General features: G+C 41.1%; 1 protein-coding gene across 6 annotated transcripts in view; it reads right to left on the minus strand.

The window, feature by feature from the left end:
- The window catches only part of LOC142487132 (glutamate decarboxylase 1-like), a 325,033-nt gene that overhangs the window by 22,716 nt on the left and 276,534 nt on the right, over positions 1 to 25,783 (minus strand). For 5 of the 6 annotated variants that reach the window (XM_075585896.1, XM_075585895.1, XM_075585893.1 and 2 more), the window contains 4 exons: positions 22,019 to 22,131; positions 18,977 to 19,092; positions 8,698 to 8,777; positions 7,903 to 7,957 (listed from right to left, as the gene is read on the minus strand). In XM_075585896.1, the coding sequence (XP_075442011.1) occupies positions 7,903 to 7,957; positions 8,698 to 8,777; positions 18,977 to 19,092; positions 22,019 to 22,131 (364 nt within the window). The remainder of the gene's footprint in view (positions 1 to 7,902; positions 7,958 to 8,697; positions 8,778 to 18,976; positions 19,093 to 22,018; positions 22,132 to 25,783) is intronic. The other variant, XM_075585897.1, reaches the window with a different exon arrangement.

Here is a 25,783-nt window from a genome sequence, read left to right on the forward strand (position 1 = left end):
ATGCTGAAAGGCAGGGTTGCAGACCTGTCTAAGACATTTGAATGTGCTCACAAGTGATATTCTGTATTGGCTATATGCTAACGGTGGAGTTTTTTGTCGCCTTTTTCACCCACCATAACTTAGAAAGTGTATGATATATATACAGCTGAACAACATTATAACGTTATAACTTGTTTTAAATGTATTTTGGTGGTTTGCTTTTAATTATTTCTGCTATTTTTTTGTTGTTTAATTTTTAATAATGGGATTTTTTTATGTTTTCTATTTTTATTTTCTGTTATTGTTTTGGTGTTTGATTTTTAATACGTGTTTTTTTTGGTGTTTTGCTTTTTAATAATGGTGTTAATTTGGTGTTTTCTTTTTCTTTTCTTTTTTGGTGTTTTGATTTTTAATTCTGGTGTTTCTTTGGTATTTGCTTTATTGCTTTCTGTTTATGGGTGTTTACTTTTTTATTGTTGTTTATTTGGTGATTGTTTTAATGATTTTGGTATTGTTGGTGGTTGTTTATTTTTTAGGTTGACCATTGACTGTCATAGTGGTAAATCATGCCCATATTATATGGGCTTGATGTACCACTGTGCCAATCAATTGTTTTTGTAAGGGATCTGCTCCTGGGTTTGGCTGGAACTCATTCTTACAGTGCTTTAGAGCTTCCAGACATCCCTCCCTGAACCTGCAATCAGAATCACCTGCTCTTGGTATTACTCTGCAGCCTGCCTGTTGCTGCCTCCTATGCAGCTCTGGTCTCATTGGCTGCCGGTGCTATTTAGCTGCTGTCCTTCCCCCCAGGAAGTTGCTGAACATAATACTTTCTCCAAGAAACTGTGTGTTCTAACTTCTAGTGCCTTGTCCTCTTCTCCTAGTTCCTGGCAGACTTCACATTCGCTGTACTGAAGCAGCTACACTGTTCCTCTGTGTTTCCTATGGCATGTCTGCACTTCTCCTGCATCCTAAGGCCTTCCTGCACAGTAGCCCCTGTGCTACCCTCCTAGTTCCTGGCAGACTTTGCCTACGCCACACTGAAGCGGTTACACTGTTACTCAGTGTTTCATGTAGCGTGCCTGTACTCCTGCCTTTCCCGTGACCTTCCTTCCATCCTGTTCCTGTTTCCCATTCCTGTACCCACTGCGCTGCAGCACCTACGCTGAAGCGCCTTTGCTGAAGTTTTTTTTGTTGCCGAATTTTTGCCTGTGACCTCGACCTTCGCTCCTGTGCTGCCTGCCTTGACCCCGGCTTGACTATGGACTACTCTGCCTTTTTCAATCCTGACCTGGCTACGCATGACTACGGACTTCATAACCCAGACCCGGCTTTGTGGTCTAAGGTTGGTATTTTCACATCCCCACCTCAGCCCCGCGGTCCGGTCCAGGTTTGTGGTGAGCATAAGCATTGCAGTATGTTCAGCCCCACAAACACAGACCCTGCTGAGGTGTGTTTACGTTAGACCCTGCCTGAAGACCTGTCCCTGCAAGAATACCTGTCCTTCTCCAAATTGCTTACCAAAAGCCCCCTTTAACTTTTCCAATGTACGGACCAGTTCCGTAAAATTATTGCCGCTACGAGTCAGTTCTTCTGTGCCATAACACCTGTGGCTGGACCCATGGAGGCACCCCTGTTTTCCTGGAATTCCCAAGCCAATGTTACATTCGTAGGGCCAAAGGATTAACTCTCTACTGTATGTCTCCAGTTTCAAACTCAAGTTCCCCTTTCTCTGACTTTCGTTTTGTGCCTGCTTTAACCCTTGCTAGTTCTCAACCCCTAGGTTTAAAGGCAGACCTTGCACATTATGCCCCCCTTGAGCCTCAAGTCGCTGAGCCTGTTGGGATTCATTGCTTTCATACTCCTGCCCCCCTTGTGCCTCAAGTTGCTGAGCCTGTTGTGATCATTGCTTTCATCACCCTGCCAAAGCTAAAGTTCCTGCTACTGGGTTCCCTGAGACTTTTGAGGCTCAAGTTGCAGAGTCTGTTGGGTCCATTGCTTTCATCGCCCTGCTCCAGCTAAATTTCCTGCTACTGGTTCCCCTGAGACTTTTTCTTAAATACTGGCCAGTCACTCTGCTATGATGCAGTCCCTCTGCGCTTCCAATCCTGTTGCTAAACCCTTAGGGTACCCCTTTCTCCTTGGAATTACCAAACTGGTTTTGCATGTCAGGAACCAAAAGAGGAATTTTTCATGACCCCTGTTTCTGACTCAAAATTCCCTTTCTCTTAAACCTGTGCAGCACCTAGTGTAACCACTCATGTTTCTCAGACATTTGAAATTCCTGCCTTTGACTCTACAGTAAAACGTTTTCCTTAGATCCTCCCACAGCAATTGGTTCCCCTTTTTCTGCTTCTCAATCTACCACTTCTGAGATCAGCTTATCTGTCTCTGGTCCCTTTGCAAGGTCTAAGTTACCTCTTACTTCATCTAAGGATCAAGTTCCCAAATCACAGTCCCCTTTCTCTCTCTCCCCTGCAAAGTTTCAGGTCCTGCTATTGCATCTAAGCATTCTCCAGCATTACCTGTGTTAACATGTGCAACTTATAAAGCTTCTGATGCAATAGCAGGCTCCCATGTCTCCAACTCTACTGTAGTATGTGATATGCCTATCACTAATGCTAAAATTCCTGTTTTAAAATGTTATTTCTCTAATGAGCCTGTAATGTCTGGTCTTCCCTTGACCGATTCTAAGACTCTTGCCTCAAAGTTTCCCATAGTATCTGGTATTCCAACTATGGATTCACCCACTTAGTGAAGGGCAAAGTACCCCCTTAACTAACCCCCTCTGCCCCAATAAACCTTCTATTGTCCCTTAACCCCTTTATTGCTTATGAAACTGTTTTAATATAATGTTTACTAATAGTGTGCAGGAGAAGGGGGTCTCCTGAGCTGGACCGCTTTGATTTCTGCCTCAGGGACCCCCTGTTTCCTGATTTACAGGCCCTGGTATGGAGCATTGGGTACTGGTATCACCACCATATGTACATCGTCTGTGTCATACCGACATCTCATACCAGGGCATGTAATTCGGAAAGCCGGGGGTCCCCAAGGCTGAAATGAATGCGGTTTAGCTCAGGAGAACCCCTGCTCCCGCACACTATTGGTAAAAAGTCAATTGAAGCAGTTTCATTACCTTAGCAGGTAGCTTCTACGTTTACATTTAATTTTTTATAAACTTGTTCTTTATGTGAATTTTCCGTAAAAAGGTTGGGGTTGGGGTACAGAAAGAAAAGAGGGTATCGTGTTAATTTTAGTTTACATACATTTGTATACATACATATGTAACACATTTAATGGGGTAGACATAAACGACATCACTGTTAAGACAGTGCACAACATAACGAATACAAAAAATTAACTAATAAGACTGAAAGAGAAAAGAAAAAATTTCATTGCATTTAAAATATTTTTCCACGTTTTTGGAGATAGGAGACATACTGTATATTAAAAGCCATACCTTGGTGGAATACGGAATAGACTCCGGGTTTGCTGCAGTGTTTTATTTGGGTTCAGACCACATTGCACTGAAATTACTTCAAGAATACTTCTTTAATTTGTGGGTTTTTACTACTTTCCTATTTTGTTGCTGTGATAGCTTGTATACATTTTGTTTTACCTCTACTCCCTGATATACGCGTTCGATCTGATTTGAGCTGCTAAAGGGTCTATCGCTAGGGTGAACAGCAGGGGTGACAGAGGACAGCCTTGTCTTGTGCCAATTCTGATTTTTATTTTATCTGTCTCCAAATTGAGGTAGCATACTTTAGCCGTAGGTTCACCATATAGCAAGGCTATAGCTCTCATAAATCTGCCTCTCACTCCAAAAATCCTAAGTGTCTCAAACATATATCCATAATCGATGCGATCAAAAGCTTTCTCTGCATCCAGAGACAGTAGCATTGAAGGCATATGATTCTGCTTAGCTATTTGGATCAAGTTGATTGTTTTTCTTGTGTTGTCCGCTGCCAGTCGACCCCATATAAACCCTGCCTGATCTGCATCTATTAGTTACGGGAGATACTCATTCAATCTAGTGGCTAGTATTTTGGAGAAAAATTTGAGATCATTGTTAATCAGGGATATCGGTCTATAGCTTTTACATTTTGTGTGGTCTTTGCCCTCTTCATGTATTAATATTATTTTTGATTCAAGCATTGTTTGTGGGAATTTCTCTCCTTCTAAAACTTTGTTAAATATCTTTACTAGACGAGGTACTATTATGTGAGCTAGTTTTTTATAATATATATTGGAAAGGCCATGTGGGTCTGGGGCCTTGGCATTTTTCAACCCTTTTATTGTTTCTAAAACTTATTACAATGTTATTGACTGGGATAGTGTTTTTATATCTTGTGATGTAAGTCTAGGTACATTCATCTTTTTGGGACATTTTCTGTTTTCTGAGATAGGGCAGGGGATTGGTCAGGAAGTATCAGCCACGGGCTGACTCCTCCCCCTCCCGAGCTGACTGAGATTTTCTGAGCAGATTCAGTTGAATTATGGGGGGGGAGGGGCGGGAAAGTCTGCAAATAAGTAAGTGGCTGTCTGCAGTTTGTTTGTGGCTGCAGTTTGTGTGTGAGTGTCAGTAGCAATGTTTATGGGTGCAGCAGTGTGTGTGTGCTGTGCTGTTGTGTTTATCTGTGTAGAGGTGTGTGTGTGTAGAGGTGCGGTGTGTGTGTGTGTGTGTGTGTGTGTATAGCGCTTGTGTGTGTGTGTGTGTCAGAAGCAGTGTTTATGGGTGTAGCATGTGTGTAGCAGGAGTTTGTGTGTGTAGAGGTGGTGTGTGTGTGTACCATTTTATTTTAATACAAAAATCTATTTAACTATACAAAAGTGTCTATTATTTATGAAATAAGCCTACATTTAGCCTATAATAGTAATAATTCCCTCAGAACAGGGCATTACTGGCCAATAATGCCCTGGCTGAGTTAAAGTCCCTTGGCTTCGCCTCAGGCCTTCAACTCTTCCAGCCAGGGCATTATTGGCCAGTAATGCTTGTTCTGAGGGGATTATTACTAAATTAAAGTTTAATATTTTTATGATGTATGATATGCTTCCGTGTGGCCTCGTTACGACTACCTCTATAGTATATATCATGATTTAGAGGTGGTTCCAGACTCTCAGTCATTCACCATGGTTCCACATACTGTATGTGATTCCTTATGAGTATGTATGTCTTTATTTATATAGCGCCATTAGTGTACATAGTGCTTCACATTAGTAATGACAATCATATTAATAACAAATAATACAATTAACAGATCATGGGAATAAGTGCTTCAGACTTAAAAGTAAAATTTCGGAAGAGGAGTCCCTGCTCCGTGGAGCTTACCATCTAATTGATGGGGAGAATGTACAGAGACAGTCGGAGGGCATTCAGGTAAGTGCGTCTGCAGGGGGCCCTTTATGTATCGTGTATAGTATTAGCCACAATGTTGCTCATATGCTTCTTTAAGCAAGTGTGTCTTAAGGTGGGTCTTAAAGGTGGTTAGAGAGGGTGCAATTTGGGTATTGAGGGGAAGGGCATTCCAGAGGTGTGGGGCAGAAAGTGAGAAAGGTTTATGGCAGGAGAGGGCTTTAGATACAAAGGGGGTAGAGAGAAGACATCCTTGAGCCGAACGCAAGTGTCGGGAATAGTAGAGTGATTTCGGAAATAGTAAAGTGATTCTGGCAGCAGCGTTTAGGATTGAATGTAGGAGAGATATGTGAGAGGCAGGAAAGCCGGATAGCAGGAGGTTACTGTAATCGCGGTGGGAGAGGATGAGGGCCTGAGACAAAGTTTTAGTAGTCGAGCAACAGAGGAAAGGGCGTATCTTTGTATATACTTTGAGTGCAATTTTTTAGGGGCTATGGTGAACCCTTGTGGTCACTATTCTAGTGTTTTTCAATTAGGAGAGATATCCCCAGAAGCAGGAAGGAGTAGATAGAGGGTGTGAATAGAGTTCTTTTTATTGAGGAGTAAAGAATTTGTTGGGAAAGAGGTGTTACATAATGGTGCAGTATATGGGCACATGCATATGTGGAGGGGAGCAAAGATGAAGAAATGTGGACAGGAGGGGAGTGGGGAAGTTGGAGAGAACAGAAACACTCACAAATGAGTGAGGAAAGACTAAATAGAAAAAGTAATAGGGAGGGCATAATGAGATGCAGGAGAGACTAAACCAGTTATTGGAGAATGGGAAGAGTACAAATTAAAGTCAAGTTCTCAATGTTGCAAATTTGTTGTTGTTGTGGTGCAGAGTGCAGATTTTCTTGTAGTATTCACCTCCAATTTTAGTGAAATTATCTGGGAATTAGTGGTTTGAAATTCTAATGCATGCACCTACTGTACTGTATATCTTGTCCATACTACAGCTTTAAATTAGATCAGTACTGTAGATGGAGGGTGCCCAATTGATTTGAACAACCAAATCAGGATTCAATCTGGTATTTACAGCAGTCTGCTAAGTAGGTCAGGCAGTTCAGCAGATTGACGTCTAATATAAGACAATCTACTGTCAATAGGTAACAACTTGTATAAATAGCACTTGTACTGTAGCATTCCAATTCCTCCACTAAATGAATCAGTGGATCAAAGTGAGGTCAAACAAAGTAACTTTTTAAAGGCCAAATCAAATTCCTTCAATCCTATTCTGAGCTGCACTTTGAATCAATACAAAAAGCCTGAATCTCAGCTTGTGTGTCCATTTCAAATTCCCTCTCTCCTCTCATAATTTACGGAGATACCAAATAACAAATAGTGTTATATCATCACAAAATCAAAAGAATAAATAAGCTTCTATTCTTCATATATATATATAGTATTGTCAGGACAGCTTTCCTCCAGGCAGCTACAGTATTCAGCACAATGAATAAACTGGAATGTTGGGGTTATCATTTTTCATGTTTGGAAAAGGTCATTCGATTGATGGAACATTGCTGTTGGGAAATGGGAAACATTCCAGAAAGATTTTGATGAAAGTACTGTAAGACAATCTGATATTCTTTTAAGCTTTTGAAGCCAGACAAATGTATATGATTTCCCTTATTCAATATGCAGTGAAGTAGCTTCTCTATGACAGCGAAGCCTCAACTCTGACATCCATTCATATTGAAAAACAGTATACAGTATGCCTGTAATCCATGATTAGTCATCCTGACCTATAGCAAATGTCAGGTCAACGGAGGTGATTCTGAGAAGCAGTGTTATATACCTTTGGTTTCAGCCAATTAATGTTGTCAATAATAAACAAAAAACATCAATTGAACAATGCATGTATACTTACTGAATATATCGTCATCTTTCTCCACTAGTAGCCAGTGTGAACATAATCTAAGAAATGTACTTACATTGAAATAAAAATGTATCTTAGATTATTTCCAAGCACTAACATTTAAATCCTAAAATATTAATTGATGGCATAGTCCTTTATTTGTTTCTGTGTAATAAGAGAGGGAAATAGCAGATATACAGGTACAATAGGAAGTGTTTTATACTATTAGTATTAACAAGATTAGTTTAAGAATGGGACTAAAAATGCTTCTATTGAACAATACATATATTGTAAAATTCATTTAGAATAACAATTGTGATTTACAGTTGGTACAGATTTTAAGCTGTGATATTGTAAGCTTTAGTATTTAAGATTTTAATCGACTTAATCTAGGTTATTCATTAGCCAAAATGTCATCATGACAGTAACATTTGTGATGTCGCTACTAACTGTACAGTATGTTATACAGAAAGAACAGCTTCTGCTCAGCTAAGGAATATTTAATATGTGAGGGGTGCATAGAGGGATAGAATATATTAACAGAAAATGAAGATGCATCTCTTTCATGGGTATACTCTTCATTTTCTGTCGCTACTTATGTACCTACATTAAGTTTGATAAATGAGTCCTGAATGAAGCATAAACAATGATTATAAAGGAAGTCACTAACCTCTCTTTTAACGTGTAGTATTTTTGCCTCCAAATCTGATGGAATCATCTTTCCCCTGTTAGAGTTCAAAAAGACTAATGACTCTCTTTTTTTTTAAAGAAGAAATAGAATAAAGGAATAAAAAATGTCTTTCTTTAAAAATAATGACATGGCTAAGTGTGTTACATTTTTGTGATGAACCAATCCTATTAATATACTCAAGGCAATTTCCAGTGAGATGGATACAGTTGGTTGATGGTCTTTAAATTATGCATCACCAACCTTTTGTATCCTGTTAGCATACCGATGCAGCCACTTGTATCTATCAGCTGCCGCAGCACATGTAGAGGTGCACAGCGTGCCAAGAGTTGACCGTCTGCGGCTCAGTGTTTGGCAAGGGGTAATGGCGCATCAGGGATAATACTGTGGGGGTCCCGGCATCTAAAGGGGACTCCTGCTGTGTGAATTCCATTAAGACTGCATCAGTCTGTAAGAGACGCGCAGTGAGAGTAGACAGAATCAGTCACTCTCTCTGCGCGCCTCTAACAGGCGATTGCACTGCTTTCATTTTATTTTAATAACACAGTATTGAAGCAGGGCATCTCCTGAGCTGAACCACATTCATTTCAACCTCGGAGACCTTCTGCTTCCCGAGTGGCAGGCCCCGTTATCTCTCTGTATTGTTTAAATGTCCTGGTCAAAGGGGGTCCAATGTTATGGCTTCAAAAAAAGTTTTGGCAGAAAGTCAGAGTAGGACTACATCAATGAAGAGGAAGCATTCCAATGTTCATTCTATGCTTTTATGAAAGAGCTCACCTTTCATCACACTTGATTGCAATTACATTATCTGTTCCAATGCCAAGGACTGCAGATGCTTTTTCTAAAGAGTAGTGGCTCTGTAATATAAAAATAAATATTGTACTGTAAAGTAATCCCATCACAATGTAGTATAGTTGAAAAGAAACTTAGTGTATAAAGATTTAAAAACTATATAATATATGGTGACTGATTGAAAGGAATAGAGAACTAGGATTCTTCTGAAGTTCAAACATTGGATATGCTGTAAATATAGGCAGCTGATGGTGCACATATTTAAAGGTATGCAATAAGAAGTCATTTCTATGAATATATGAAGAAAACTGATTTTATAAAAATATAAGCAAGTATTATATTTCTTAAACACACCTTCAAACAGCATGTAGAGAGACACCTGTGCACAAAAATAAGAAAACCTGGGTTATATGCTAATAGGATATCGAAAGTATATTTAAATTACTCCTATGAGAATATATCCCAGGTATATCAGGTGTGCTCCATTTTGTTCACAGGTGCATTTTTTACCTCTCCATATCCATGTGAGTTAATATATTTATTTTTATTGGAGTCACCTCTTCATCACCTTCACAGTTGTGCTCCATGCTCTATTTCAATTCTTCTTGATCCCTATCCAATGGATATCACACACCTTGGAATCTCTGGACTGGTTGTGGCAGTGGAAGGGTTAACCAGGCCAATAATAAAGGTATTATGCCCGGCTGGTTAAAATGTATTGACACCATGATACCATGTTTTCCCCTACACCACCTTTATTATCCCTGTTTTGCAGCTCTGAAGCTAGCTGCATTTAAATGAATGAGTGAGATATGTAATAACTATTTGCGACACAAGGGGGAGCTTCTACCTAGCACTGTGCCAAGCTCTAAATTGAAGAAGTGTGCCTGCGTGTAAGTAGCTGTATTAAAGATAGGTATCAGTTTGCAGACCACAGTCGTCGAAACCGCAAGCTCAATTGAATAAGATGTCTGCGGTTTAGCTGAAGTACCTTCTTGCTACAAATGTATCCAGCTGTCTCGTTATCCACTTAAGCTGAATTGGTGGCGCGCATCTGCGGTTACCGATCAAAGCCAGGACGGATACATTGTATGCCGGCTTGTAACCCAGACCGATTATAGGTCAAACAGCAAACCACATCACAGAGCCCCTTCAATTAAGTGGATAACTTGCGCTAGGAAAGAGCTAGCACTCTAATTTATGGAGTGCAGCAAGGTAAAAAGAAACCATGAAGATACATATGAGTTTTATATTTGTTACATATGCAGAACATACATTTATAAATAAATTGTATTCCAATGGTGTTTTCAATGCAAAGGCAGGAACCCTTTCCTGCCGGTCCGGCAATGAATCCATTAACATGCCTGTAAGAGACGTGTTCAGAGGTACGCAATGGAGACTGTTTTAAGGTGAAATTAAAATAAGGCTTTATTGCGCCTGTCACTTTAAACACACCAAACATGTAAATCAGCAAACAAAATCCGCTCCACTCTGGAGTATATATACACTTGTAGTCCAGCTCTCTTTAAGTGTGTGGTTATGACTCATCAGCCCAAATCATAGGGACATTCATATATATATATATATATATATATATATATATATATATATATTTATATATATATATATATATAAAGCGACATAGACAACAGTCTTATAAGAAAAGTCTTATCTGTTTCTTGTAGGGGAAGGCTTCTTTGTTCTTCTGGTGTCCACACCTTTGGGTGATAAGGCAATGTCAGGATCCAGGTTTAGAAGTACTATCCCATGTGTCTTGCTGGCAGCGTGCAGTCCAGTCCCTCTGCAACTCAAGACACCTGTTCCTATGGTCAGCCCCACAATTTGTGAGACTCAGGAAAAATCTCACTTCCTGTCTCAAAGGCAGGCTTTTCTAACAAACCTAATCAGCCAGGTGGTGTTGGTTAATTGACTACCAGCAGTTAACCACCACACTGCTTGATAAGAGGCACATTTCCTGAATAGGGATAAATCCCCTGTTACATACCTCCCCTGTTTGTGGGAAGCTCGGGCTTGCCACGGCCAATGCCCATCCTTCCCCTCTCATTCAAGATATCTCTGTGACTTGAATGAGAGTGGATGGAGGAAGAGAACTCTCAGTCCCGCTGGGATTGGAGCCCTTTCTCCAGTTTATTCGTGTCTCCTCCCGAAGGTGCTTGAGATCAGCACTCCTCAGTCGCTTGAGGAGGACTTTTTCTAAGTATACTGCGTGCGCGGTCATGAGATTTCCCTTGCATCGGGTGCTCGTCTTATTGTAGGCAGACTGTATGGCAACAGTTGCAGAGCGTTTAAAAACAGCGCTTTGAGTTTTCCGCTCTTGAAGCTGTCTCTCTGCACTTTTTCCACTCAATGGAGTTGCTAGTTCAGCTTCTTTGGGATTGAGTTGCAATTCCACATCCACTTCCAGAGAATGTCCCATCTTTTCAGCTTCATCAGCTAAGGAATCTTCTGGTTTTGATTCAGCACGTGTACCTTTTTTTGTTGCCTGTTGGGTGGCTGAAGGTTTTGCTAGTGCTTGTTTAGGTGGTTCAAATTTTGCAACCTTGTTTTTCAGATGAGCGGTATTCCCAGCTCTCACTGTACCCTTGTCTTCATGGGTTTTGTGGCTGTGGGATACTGACGCTTGGTCAGGGTTAACACTTGTCCTTGTAGAACTGTAATCTCATCCGCGAGAGATCCCTGTTTTTTGAGTGCGTCTTGCAAGTCTCTTCTCAGGGAATTTTTCTGCACACTTTGCTTTTATTGTATTGTGAAGCCCTATGAATTTCTTTGCTCGGGCCAAAGTTACTTGTCTCAGTTTCTGGACCTTCTTGTGCTCCCTCTTGTGCCGAGTCACCTGGGCTCTAAGCTTGGCCTCTAGCGATGCTTTGGTGATGCTCAGGGTAGCCTTCAGTTTCTCATGCTGCTTTGTGGGGACATAATCGGTAATCAGATGTTCCTGCAGCACTTGTACTTCTTTAGCAGCCTGCAGATTGTCTTCCTGCAGAGTTTGCTGCTTCTCCTCGTCCTTCTGGAGGTGCGTACGCAGACCTTGCAGTTGGTTCTGCAGCCGGTGCTCTGTTTCAAACTTCTCATCTTCCAAAAGTTTATTTATTTCTTTAAGCTCGTGCAGCTTTTCATTCTTTTCCTTGACGTAGTATGTCAAATGAGAATTTTCTTCTTTCAGTTTTTAGTTTTCTCTTTTTGCAGTCTCTGTAATTTTCAGAGCCTCCATGTGTCCCTCCTTCCATTTACGTACATCTGCTTTGAGAATGACAGTCTCCTGGCGGGAGACTTCCATATCTAGGTTCAGGGTCTGAAGCTCCTTCACAGAGACTTTGAGATTCATATTAAGACTGAGGTTAGTTTTTTGAGAAATGTCCAGCTCCTCAGTGAGACTGTGAAGTTCCTTTTTAGAGACTTCCAGTTTTGTGTGGCAGGTGCCGATCTCGTAGTGTGAGGCATCCAGTGCTGTACGGAGTGTATGAACCTCCTTCTGGGATACGTCCACCTCTGTCTGGACACTGTTGACCTCTTGTTGTGAGGCATTCAGTTCTAGGCGAAGACTGTGAACCTCTTGCTGAATCTCCTTCAGTGCCTCCTCATACTTCCGCTTCAGCTTAGCCATCATTTTATCGGATTGGCTCTGCTTTTCCACCATGGTGGCTTTTGTAGTGTTTGCAGCATCTAGCTCAGTCTTGAGATCGTCCAATTCTGTCCTGGCCAAAGAGTAAATTGTGAGCACATCTTTCTGTAGCTTCACATTATTTTTCTGTAGCTCTGTGTAATTATCTTTCTTTTGTTTCAATTGTTAACGGAGTATATCAGTCATGCCTGGCATTTTTCAGGGCATCTTCAGGGCTGGTCAAGGGATAAACACTCACTGGTTCCGGCTCCGCTTCCCTGGGATGGTGGGTTGAGGGTTCCTCACTGTTGGCACCGGACAGACACTTCTTTGGGGTACACGACTTCTGCCTTGGGCCCTCTGGATATTCGGTTATCCGCGGGACGAATTCTCCATTATCTCTAGGCTGCAGGACATCTCGGTCCCCACTTTCCTCCACAGGATCTGCAGACGTGTCTGTTCCTTCCACGGTAAGTGAAGAAACGCTTTTCTTTTTCCGGCTTTTTGTTTTGGATGACTCCGTCCCATCAGGAATACTGGGGTCTCCTTCTTTATTTGATACTTCAGCAGCTTCATTGTATACGCCAGGCTTTTCTTGCAGTTGCGTTAGCTGACAGAAATATTTGCTGTTCTGCTGCTCCCGCTTTTTCTCCTGCCGATCATATTCGTCATCATAGAGAGCGGTCTTATCGGTTCGTACCGAGTTCAGGCACCCCCACCATTCTTGGGGTGTTTTGTGGGTGTGACTCGGTTCGGGTTCCCCGTAAGAGATGTCTTCCTCTTTATTGGACTGGAAGGGCCACTCTTCCGTGGGGTAGAGTTCATTACAGGAACGCTGCATCTTGTCCTCCATTTTGGGGCAATCATGTGTAATTTTCTTCCTGACCTCAGGAGGCGCTATTGCAGCTGTTGCCACTGTATATGCTAGAACCCCCAATTGTGGTAGTACTACAGGTGGGCATATTTTGCTTGTAGAGGTCGTAGCTCTCACAGGCATCTCTGTAGACTTTTTCTTTTTCTTTCCTTGGGTAAGTTTTACAATATCAGCAGTACTGTGCACGCATTCATCTCCCATTAGGTATACTGGATGTGCAGTTGCTAAGTAAAAACTTCTATTTGCTTTACACCATTTACTTGCTAGGTTCAATCCCTCCGCTTCAGCAAAATAATGTGGTTTTCTGCTTGAGTTCAGTAATTTTCAGTCTCAACTTTGGGTATTATAGCATTCACTCTTCACACTTTGGGTGCCTGTTTTACTCCCAAGATACTGTACATAGACAGACTTTACTTGCAGAAAAAAAAAATATATTCTTTGCAGTGGAATATTTCTTTCACTCCCGGCAGGAGAGTTTTTAATATAGTGCTTTAGTAACCAGTTTTTTTCACCAGCATAGCCAATATATATAAAAACAGTGTAGCTAGCAGGGGGGCTTTATGGGTACTATTACTATCTATGGACACACTGTAGCCGTATCCCTGCTGCAACAACTGTTTCTGTACTCACTGTGCTGGTGAATGCAAGCGTGGGTCATTTCACTATCACGAGCATAGCCAATATATAACAACAGTACAACTGGCAGAGTTGGCTCTATTTGATACCATTAATCTATGGATATATTGTAGCCGCATGTCTGCCACAGTGTCTTGGCTGTATAACTACTGTGCTGGTGATTATAATTGATGGGTATTTTGACTCACCTTACCTGGTTGCACCCTGTTTAGCCTCCTAGGTTTCAGTTATAATTATATACTGGAATTTATATATATGTGAGGCTAACTCTGGTGCATGTGTGCATATTATTTAATTTATTTTTAAGGTTTATTACATTTAGTGTTATGGTAATATATGTTTTAAGTATACCTATTAAAAGTTACATTTTATATATATACATAGTGTGCACATAAGTGAATTTTCTTTTTGGACAAACGATTTTGTGCTCCTTTGTTTCCCTGACTCCCGGCAGGGTGACTCAACACTCAGCAATTGGCTTTGGGTTACCTTTTAAACAGTTAAGCAACCCCTTTTTACCCGGTAGGGCAATTTTACACTCAGCACTTGTTTGCTTAAAATTCCCCTGCTTCAGCACTGTCTTGCATCAATATTCACACATTTCTGCATATACTCCATTCACAGCTGGTAGTCCTATGCGGTCTGGCAGCCTTTACTCCAGAATCAGTACCGCTCGTGGGTCACTGTCTGTATTCACTGCTTCAGCGCAAAATTATATTTTTTTTAATGAAAACAATAAAGCCTAGCTCGTCTGGAGCGCTAACTCACGTCTTGAACCCTGACTACTACTGGAAGGCAAAGCCCCTTCATCAACAACCCTACTGTATTACACATCATTGTGATAGGCAAGTACTGCACCGACACACTTTATTCGAGCAAATACCCGGTATGTACCTGGCAGATACCTGGAATGCGCCACTCCTCACCTCTGACAAGCCCCGTTGCATTTGCCTTCCCAGCCTGGGTTCATGCCTGGCTGATGGGCGGCTGATCTGTTAAATGATAATGATTAGGATTTAATAGGCTGCAATGCTTCGCGTGTCTACCAGATGGCATAAATTCATGAATTGTAATGCAGTATATATATATATACTGTGCAGTATTGCAGCCAGCGGGAATAAAATGCTTCAATCCCTGCTTGGAAAATAACTCAATGCACTCGGGCAGAAAACAGTCACAAACCTCAATACACCCGGGTATACCCGAATTCGTGGGACTAGCCAAGCTCGAATAAAGTGTGTCGCCAGTGTAAGGTTTACCTGTTTCAGCAGTCTCTCTCTCTCCTCTTGGGATTGGGGAAAAGAGTCCATCTGTTGTTTTGTGGCTTTCTTCAGTGCAGTGTAGATTTCCTGCCTGGATGTGTATCCTTTTAATTCTGATCTCTGCTGTAGGTGAATCTTTGTTTTTGTTGCTCAGGCTGTTTGTAAAAACTGTATGCAGGCAAAAAGCACAAAAAAAATTCACAGGCAATCTCCGGGGCCCATTTTAACTTCAAGGGCCACCTCTATCCCACTTCTGACACCATATGTTAGAGACGTTTTCAGAGGTACGCAATGGAGACTGTTTTAAGGTGAAATTAAAATAAGGCTTTATTGTGCCTGTCACTTTAAACACACCAAACATGTAAATCAGGAAACAAAATCCATTCCAGAGTGGAGTATATATACACTTGTAGTCCAGCTCTCTTTAAGTTTGTGGTTATGACTCATCAGCCCAAATCATAGGGACATTCATATATATATATATATATATTTATATATATATAAAACGACATGGACAACAGTCTTATAAGTAAAGTCTTATCTGTTTCTTGTAGGGGAAGGCTTCTTTGTTCTTCTGGTGTCCACAACTTTGGGCGATAAGGCAATGTCAGGATCCAGGTTTAGAAGTACTTTCCCCTGTGTCTTGCTGGCAGCGTGCAGTCCAGTCCCTCTGAAGCTCAAGACACCTGTTCCTATGGTCAGTCCAACAATTTGTGAGACTCAGGAAAAATCTCACTTCCTGTCTCAAAGGCAGGCTTTTCTAACAAACCTAATCAGCCATGTGTTGTTGGTTAATTGACTACCAGCAGTTAACCACCACACTGCTGGATTAGAGGCACATTTCCTGAACAGGGATAAATCCCCTGTTACAATGCCCATATGTTATAAATGAATGATCTGAGGGATTTTTCATCTCCATACTACAAAGGGCACCCTGCTAAGTTGGTGCCCCTGTGTCTAGAGAAGTCCGGAGTTGAAAAGCCTCAGAGATCCGAGGTGTTAGGGTGGCCAGGATATTTGTAAGTACCAGATACCGGTGTGAAGTATGGGCACTTCACACTTGGTAGCCAAACCCCAGACTTACTGTCCCCAGGTAGGAGGTTGGGCCCGGTATGCAACGTGGCTCAGATATGAGGTTAACGCATGCTCTTAGCAGACCAGGAAGCAACTTCTGCCCATTCTATGAACTCCAGGCAAGTCGGGGATAGGTGGGAACAGTTGTTCCCACGAGAGGATTGTGTGTGCATGTTGGGAATAGGACCCTTAACCCTATAAGAATGCCTGCAGCCCCCTCCTAGTCAGATTCATCTAAGCTTTACCAAGAAATGTCCAGGTGTTAGCGTCAGCAGTTCCGGAGTATGAGGGGTTAACAACATCGTAACCAAGGATCTTGCCCCTCTTCGAGAATTAATTTGAGCTAAGGATTACCGAACGAATCCTGTAAGGGCATTACAAAATCTTTCCTTTCGGCGGAGATATAGGGGTGGCAATTTGCACCCCTAGCCAAGGACTGTTGCACGGCTCACCTGGCAAGGTAGTTGCGCTCATAGGGGGGCATGCACGTGATGTCATGTGAGTGGTTCGCCCTCATTCGCTGAACCATGCACGTGACCAGGGCAAGGGTGACAAGTACAAAAATATTTGTCTGTGCAAGCATCGCACCTCCCCACGCTCACGCGTGCGCATCATGGACATTACAATTTACTTTCATTGTTTAGATTGCAAATTCGTGAGCAAGCAAGCTCTCAGCCTGGATGCGGCCTAAGATTACTGAGCTGCTGGGTGCTGTAAACATCCCCTCGGCCCCTCCTGCAATTCACCGAGTCACGAGGAGGGTGGGGGGTGGGAGAGGGGAAGGGGGCGATGATCAGAGCCGTGGGTTTGCTGGGCTGCTGCTGGGTGCTGTAATGATCCCCGCTACAGCTGCCCCAGCAGCGCCCCTTTGCCGATTTTTTTTTAAAAACATTGATTCTAAGATGCATCCCAATTTCAGACATGCAAAAATGGGGAGAAAGGTGCGTCTTAGAATCAAGAAAATATGGTTATTAAAAGAAAGGTTGTGCTTAGCTCTCTGAAATATTTCCTATTTGTGCCTGGCCTGTGCCAAACATAGAGGCCTAAAACGTGCTAACTACATTTTCTTTTACATGTACATTTGATAGGAATAGTCAGCTATCAAGGTTCACCTCATTTTTGACATAAAGGAGGATAAAGATGTAGCACCCGTTATCGCGATACAGATTGCATCCAATATCGTGCTTTAAGGCACTAATTGGCGCCTTCTGGTTAGCAAATTGTGTGATGTGGCAACTCAACACGGCTCTATTAAAATAGTATTGCAAATCACCCGATAATGCAAAATTGTGCAATAAAACTCGCTACTGTGGAAACGTGAAAATTGCACAATAACAGCTGCAATAATGTCTGTATGTATCAAGATATACATCCTTGATATATTGACACAAGCAGGTACAACATAAAATTGCCAAACTGCACATTGCAATGATTTTCAACAATGAGAATTTCCTATAATGTATTTAATTTTTCTAAAGATAATTATATGCTAAAAGTGCATTTTCATACAGTAGGTGGCATATTCGTTAGTCCTGATTACACTTCAGTAAATGTAAATGAGATCATTTGTAATAAAGAATTACAAAATATTGAAAAGACATATATGCCTTACAGTATATGGATATTATATCTAAAAATATATTTACGTGGCATAGGTATCTTAATTAAGCTGCACAATTGTTAGCACAATGCCTTGTATGGAAGTTAATGTTGCATTAGTTATTTCACAACTTGGTATAGAGAGATATATCCTGTTTGAATACACATTACTGTAACTACAGTACAAATACATAGATGCATAAATACCACCAAGAGAAGGCAACCTCGTGGGAGGAATGAGTGGAGTACCGCAAGCAGGGTGGGGCGCAAATAGAAACGGCACACCATAAATACAAAATCTAATTTAATAAGTGACTGGAGATAACAAAAGGAAACAGAGTAGGGCCCTACAGTGTTTCCTTTTGTTATGTCTCCAGTCACTTATTAAATTAGATTTTGTATCTATGGTGTGCCGTTTCTATCTGCGCCACGCCCTGCTTGCAGTACTCCACTTATTCCTCCTACGAGGATGCCTCCTCCTGCCATCAATTACTATAGCTGGATGCACACCTGGATAAGCTACTACTTGCAATTAGGCTCCGTTGAGCCTCCACTCTAACAGTGAGTTATCTATGGATTTTCAATATATCCTTTAATACCAGATACCCTGTATGCTCTAAGTAATCTCATTTAAGTGTGGTGGTGAACGGGGGTATATTTTTACCTTTTGGTTGTTGTGTCCCCCAAGTACCCCATAAATCCCACTTTTATTAGCCTACCCAGGCGACTACTACAATATGAGCTATAGGTGATCATTTTCTGGTATACTTCTGATGCTCTATATATTCTAAGAGCAATTACACAATATATTTTCAAGATTGATGCTTATTGCTCACTACTAAGGGATTCAAAGAAGATTACTGATGAAATTATTTACCTGTGGATTGTATTCTGCTGCACTGATGTCTGGACTGTATGTCTACCTAAATACCCAAGTTAAATTTTCACTTGCACAATCATGAAATAGACATTTACTGACTTCTATGATCTATATAGTAATAAATAATACATTAAAACACTAAAATATCTTATAAGTGATAGCATGTTGACCTTGTTACAGGTTCGTATGTCTATTTCTTATATTACAATACATTTACTCATACTTTGTGCACTTCATGTTGGCAGAAAATGCTCAAAAAATAAATTTTACAAATATAACTTAGAAATGTATGCATTCTTTCCCACAAATTTACATACGTGTTCAGATGTAAAAAGAACAATCCGAGGCACTGCTGCCATTCCCTTTGTTTTTACCATAGGATAATATTTGTAGCGTGCCACTAGAATGCTGTAAAGGTTGGAGATACTTCCTCCTACGAAACAAAAGATTTATGTTTTCACACGATTCCAGTCATTTTTAATGCATTATAAGTATTGCACCACCATAAGGATGTTGTTTGTCCAACTAAAGTATAATTATACACACAGCAGCAAACAACTAGTCTTGATTTTTGAGTAACAAATTATCTATCTTTGAAGCTACTAAAACAGCAATGAACCCGATACTTGTTGTTCGTCTTACAAATTTAGATGTATTCCTGAAATGCTTACTCTTCTAGTTACTGGTTTTTCTGTTCCATACGGGAAGTCAACATAGCTGCTAAATTGCCTTCCGTGTTGCGGGCCCAATAGGAAGCCTCAACATCATCGAAAGGAGGAAGTTCTGCCTTCCTAGTGAATGACAACAGCAGCCATCTTTACATTTCCAAGAAGCAGCTAAAACTTTAAGTATCTCCGGAATGGTCTGTGGTCCCTTTAGTAAAAATTGTACGGTTCAGTTCTGTAGGACCCCCGGTTGTTTAAAGTCTTTAAAAATATTTATAGTATATTAAAAAAGGTGGAGGTTTCTTTTTAAGTTGATGTCATCACATTATGGTAACATATGTCATTTTATTGTGATATGTACTTCATGACATATGTACTTATCATATGAGATCTGAATCCAAAAGACTGTTCATGGTCCCAAGGTTCAGCAATGTATCCGGCCGCTCCTCCTTCTCTTACTGTGGTCCCCAAAACTGGAACAATCTACCCGAGACTCTCACAACTATCACCAGTCTAAGTTCTTTCAAAACTAAAGCTGTCTCACATTTTAACCTGGTCTGTAACTGCTACATACGTCTATAATATATACAGCTAAACCCCGTTATAACGCGCCTCGTTATACCGCGATTCGGTTATAACGCGGTTTTCCCGTGGCTCCCGTTTTAAAAAAAAATAAAAATAAAAAAAATAAAAAAATATTTTTTTAAAAAAATTTTTTTACATTTTTTTTTTTGCACACTGCACACACTCACTGCACACACACTGCTCATTGCTCACACTGCCACACTGCACACACACTGCACACTGCACACACACTGCTCATTGCTCACACTGACACACTGCACACACTCACTGCACACACACTGCTCATTGCTCACTGCCACACTGCACACACACTGCACACTGCACACACACTGCTCATTGCTCACACTGACACACTGCACACACACTGACCACACTCACGCACACTCACACACACTTACGCACACTCACGCACACTTACAGACACTCACACACACACACACACACACACACACACACACACACACTTACACACACTTAGACACTCACACACACTCACACACACTTACACACACTTACACACACTTAGACACTCACAGACACTCACAGACACTCACACACACTCACACACACTCACACACAATTACACACTCACAGACACTCACACACACTCACACACACTTACACACACTTACACACACACTCAGACACTTACACACACTCACAGACACTTACCCACACTCACACACCCATATACACACACACACTTTCTCTCCCATATATACATACACACACACTCTCTCACTCTACACAGACGGGCCGCGACCAGCACCACCACCCGCTCCCCCCCCCTCCTCCCGCGCAGGCAGCGGGAGCACCGGGGACAGCGGTGGGGAGAAGAAACCCCCCGCTACCACCTCCATGCAGGCAGCATGGTTCTGAGGTAAGCGGCGACCTGAGGGACATCCCCACTCCCATCTCCTGCCCCGCGGCCTGTCCCGCGGTGACAGGGTGAAGCGGGGACAGGAGGGACATCCCCGCTCCCATCTCCTGCCCCGCGGCCTGTCCCGAGGTGACAGGGGGAAGCGGGGACAGGAGGGACATCCCCGCTCCCATCTCCTGCCCCGCGGCCTGTCCCGCGGTGACAGGGTGAAGCGGGGACAGGAGGGACATCCCCGCTCCCATCTCCTGCCCCGCGGCCTGTCCCGAGGTGACAGGGGGAAGCGGGGACAGGAGGGACATCCCCGCTCCCATCTCCTGCCCCGCGGCCTGTCCCGAGGTGACAGGGGGAAGCGGGGACAGGAGAGACATCCCCGCTCCCATCTCCTGCCCCGCGGCCTGTCCCGCGGTGACAGGGGGAAGCGGGGAGCGGAGGGACATGCCCGCTCCCATCTCCTGTCCCGCGGGATGAATATGCGCTAAAGCGCGGCGGCCATTTTTTTTTCTCGCGACCCCGTTAGTAACGCGGTGGTCTCGGGGTGGACCCCGAGACCCGCGTTATAACGGGGTTTAGCTGTATTATCTCTAACTGTGCATGCTATGTCTTGTATACAATGTATACCCTGTTCACTTATGTAACTATATTTGTAACCATGTATTATTTGTCCTCTTAACTCTGTGCCCAGGACACACTTTAAAACGAGAGGTAACTCTCAATGTATTCTTCCTGGTAATTGTTGTTTATAAATAAATAAATACACGTACAATTTTGTGAAGATGTGAAATAAGTGTCATTTATAATCTGAATCAAGAGTTTACACACACAAAAAATGGGGTGGATTGCTTCTTTAGGATTGATAACTGGTAACTGGAGGTGAGGTATAAAAGTCTTTGAAAACCAGTAAAGCTATTTATCTAGGTCTCCTAGCTATAGAATGGGACAGGTAACATCACCTGATATATCAGGAAAACATTCCCATGGAATTTTCTTCAATGATACATGTGATTCAGTATTTTGCATCAGTTTTGAAAGTACAGAAGCTTGGAGACATCAATAAATGAACCCCCGTTTTCATTGATTGAGTCATAATAAAAAATATTTGGACATTTAAGGTGTTCTAAACAAATACGTTAATGTATGTTTTTATAATAATTTGAAATTAGTTAGCATATAAAAACTAGCAGAAGATAGTAAATGAAAAGAAAGCGTAAGGAACTGTCCTGTATACTTACCAGGAGAAAATACTCCATCTGCTTCATTTTCTCCCCAGCCAATCATTTCATGCATTTTCTTTAGAAGTATTCCCTCCATAATAATAAAAACGGGAGCAATTTCATATGTAAACCTTAAAACAAAAATAACATTTAGATCAATGTTCTATAGTGGGTATGCTTCCTTCCCCCCTCCACCCTATTGCCGCCCTACCACTCTCACCCCCTTCCCAACTGTTCACAATGTACGTGGTACAGTACAGTATATAGTATGTACAGTATCTAATGTTTTAATTAACTTGACATGCACAAAGTTAAAGCTCATGAACTCTTCCCTTATTTTCTATATCCACCACAAATACACTGTAAACCCCTAAGTAAAATAAAATGATGTATGAAAAATATATGCGATAAAGATAAAAAAAAAAGGACATTGCTAGGCAATACTTCCAATGTACATACCTGATGAACTGAAAGCTAAAAATATATATTTAAAGAAAACTACAGTACTATATGGTGAATTTGACACAAGTGGAACATGGGGTGTATGGTATTGTTTAAGGTATTGAAGAAAAGTTATGCAGTAGTGCAGTTTAATGCCAGAATGAATAATAATACTCTTAGACTTTCCACTAAAAATATTATCAGCCAGTCTAACAACAACAGTGATAAACTAAAATCAGGGCACACAGAAGCATGGAAGAAAACTACAATTAATTAATTATTGTGATATTTAAATTGAATAAAACAGATTTTGTCTTGTCCTTGTGTTCTTCTACTTTCCATTTTTTCCCCCTTTTCCAGTGACTGGAAAAAATACCCATACTGTAGGCTATGTTAGAAGAGACTCAGGGCTAGAGATGGGCGAACCAGTCCAAATCCATTTCCCGGATCTTCCAGAGTTTTCCACTTGAAATCCGTTTCACATTGTATAACCCACCAACGGATTGTTACAGTTTCAATGCACATGGATTAATCCAAAACTGCCATTGGATACAATCGCTGGTGAATTTTAACAATCCATCCACAGATTCCACAATCTCCTGACAGATTTTAAGAATCCGCAGATTGAATTCTTAAAATCCGTCGGTGGATTGCAGAATCAGAGTATGGCTCGTCGATGGAAAAAAAAATCCGCATATTTACCAATCTCTACTCAAGGTAACAATAGCCGATAAAAGGGTAGCAATTTTAAATAGCTATCTACAGTATATGATTTTAAATGTGGAAAACTACTTTACAGAACAGTATGTATCTTCTACAGTAGGTGTATATCCCAAAAAAATTTCAAATGTTTTGCCAATAGTCAGTGGTGTTGATGTATCATCATATTCATCTTTTGTCTCTTTATGTCAGTGTACAAATGCAGCGGCCGTTATTTCAACACTTCACGCGTTGTATACCTTTGAATACCCATGTCATGGCGCGTGATTCCTTCCAACCTTCCAGCCCCTTCCAGCCTTAAGACGCGAGTGCAGAAAATTGCAGTTTAGTGTTAAACAGTGTTAAACACTGAAATTGACACAGTAGCACAGTACTGTACACATTACAATTCATTAATTTCTGACACAGATACAAAATAGAATCCATGAAATTCAAACAAAGCAACCGCAATAAACACGAATGTATGGGGTGACTGGCCGCGTTAATTCCGCGTGGAATAGAGCAGAGCACACGAAAACGGCTCTGTGATTTGTTAGAATAACAGCCACTGCATCTGTTTCAAGGTCTTGGCTCCATGTGTTGTCCCGCATGGTCTCATCTTTCAATGTTTTTAGACACGTTCTGAAGGCTTCAGTGTCTCTCAAGAGATGTTGGGAATCTCTATATTTCTTTAAGAATTGTGAAAATGTTTACAAAGCCAACCTAGACATGTTTGCACATTTCTAATTGTCAGTACCTAAGGAAAGCTTGTCATATTTGTTCACTGATAGAGCCAATATGAACAAAGCAGGCTCAATTTACCAGCATGGGATAATACTTTCTATTACTACAGTATTACGTCTTTTACACATTTTAGTTGTCACTTATGTCACTATAGAAAATAGCAATGAATCATCTAATTTAGCATGATCCCCCTACATTTGTGATATGATCAGCAATCACCGTATGGTATCACCAACACACATTAGATAACAGCAAAGTTTTTATTTTAGTATGTTTAACATCTGTCTTGCAAGACTTTATACCACCATTAATATTTCAATTTGGGAATCTTTTAACACCAGTCATCTGCCTCAACATATGTGAGAAGGAATACAAGGCAAAACCCACTGATTGGTCGTGGGATTTTTTTTTTTTTTTGGCTTACTGACAAATTATTATTTTTATCACATAGTGAATTACATATTTTGTAGTGTTCATTTCAAATTAACTTGTAAGTGTTTTGAAGTACATAAAGGCACAAACTTGGATAGACATTCTTCCAACATGAGCAGGAGTATTTGTTTGTCCTGAGATGATCTCAAAGCAAAATTCTATTCAATTGATTTTCAAGTAACTACACTATAAAAGTAGCAAACCGCCCAAAAACTAAACATTTTAAGAAACTTTTCCTGAACTGGTAGTACTAGGGACCACCTGTTTTCCTAGATATGGTGTCTATTTTGACACACAAAAAAAGTTACAAATATAGAAAAAAAATCAATGTTATCACCTATTAATGTTGCAACTTTCTATTGCCCAATGTAGAAATGTATTAGCTGACTGAGGCCCAGTACAACATGGATGTCAGGGACAAAGGATCAGCTCCATCAGCCCCCTGGTTTAGGTAAGTTTAAAGAAACATATGAGCACCGTGGATTGCTTTTTTAAAAATAAGGGATTGAGAATGGCAAAAAAACGAAATATTATTTCAGGTGCAAACAAAAAGTTTATACTCAAGTTTCAGCAGGTGCTTACTTCTGTCAGTGTGTGTCATGGGAGACCAGTGCTTTTAACACAAAAATACCTTGATCCTTTTATTGAACAAAACGTGAGATAAAATAAATTGTAATTTATTTACACAAGAAACACACAGCTTGATTGACAAAATAACACACAAAAAACCACTTACGGGAACGAACCAAAACAAAATAAAAGGTTTCCAGAATGAAAGTCCATGAAATACAGTCTCTAGGCATCAATTCCGAGGAGCGGAGTTGATACGCAAACAAGAGACGCACAACCGTCTTTGGATAGGGGCGCTGCTTGAAGCCCCTGAATCTTCGCCGAAAGAAATATCTTTATTCTGCCCTTGCAGAATTCGTTCACAAGTCCTTAGTTCTAACGAAATTTCGTAGCGGGGTACAATCCTTGGTTGCGATGGAATCATCTCTGTACCACACGCTATACCTGCCTACATTACAAACTCTGGTGTTTAAATCTAAGCTATTTTGTTATCCTTCCCTTGCTAAACCTCAGTCCCTTAGCACTGTATCTAAATGTACTCCAGCATCCGTTGGGTTACTCTGGGCTGAAATTAAAACTCCTGTGTTTAAGGGTACCTTTTCACACATGTCCAGCAAACCTAGAACTTCCCTGATTGCTTCTAAGTCACATACCACTGTATCTGATTTCCCCACTAGTGCAATCCAGACACCCACATCACTGTCTAGCAGATCCGTTATCAGAATTTTCGCACTAGTAAGCATACTTTCTTTTGATCTTGTCATGACTAGTACCCCTGTTAGGGTCCTTGCAGTTTTGGATAAGACTCTTTTTTCTTCTAAGGTTTCTTCCATTAAGAGTTTCCCTAGTTCCAATTTACCGCTTATTGTCTCTCTAACTCCCATCATTACTCCCACA

The sequence above is a fragment of the Ascaphus truei genome, chromosome 2 (genome assembly GCF_040206685.1).
Source record: "Ascaphus truei isolate aAscTru1 chromosome 2, aAscTru1.hap1, whole genome shotgun sequence".
Taxonomy (NCBI): domain Eukaryota; kingdom Metazoa; phylum Chordata; class Amphibia; order Anura; family Ascaphidae; genus Ascaphus; species Ascaphus truei.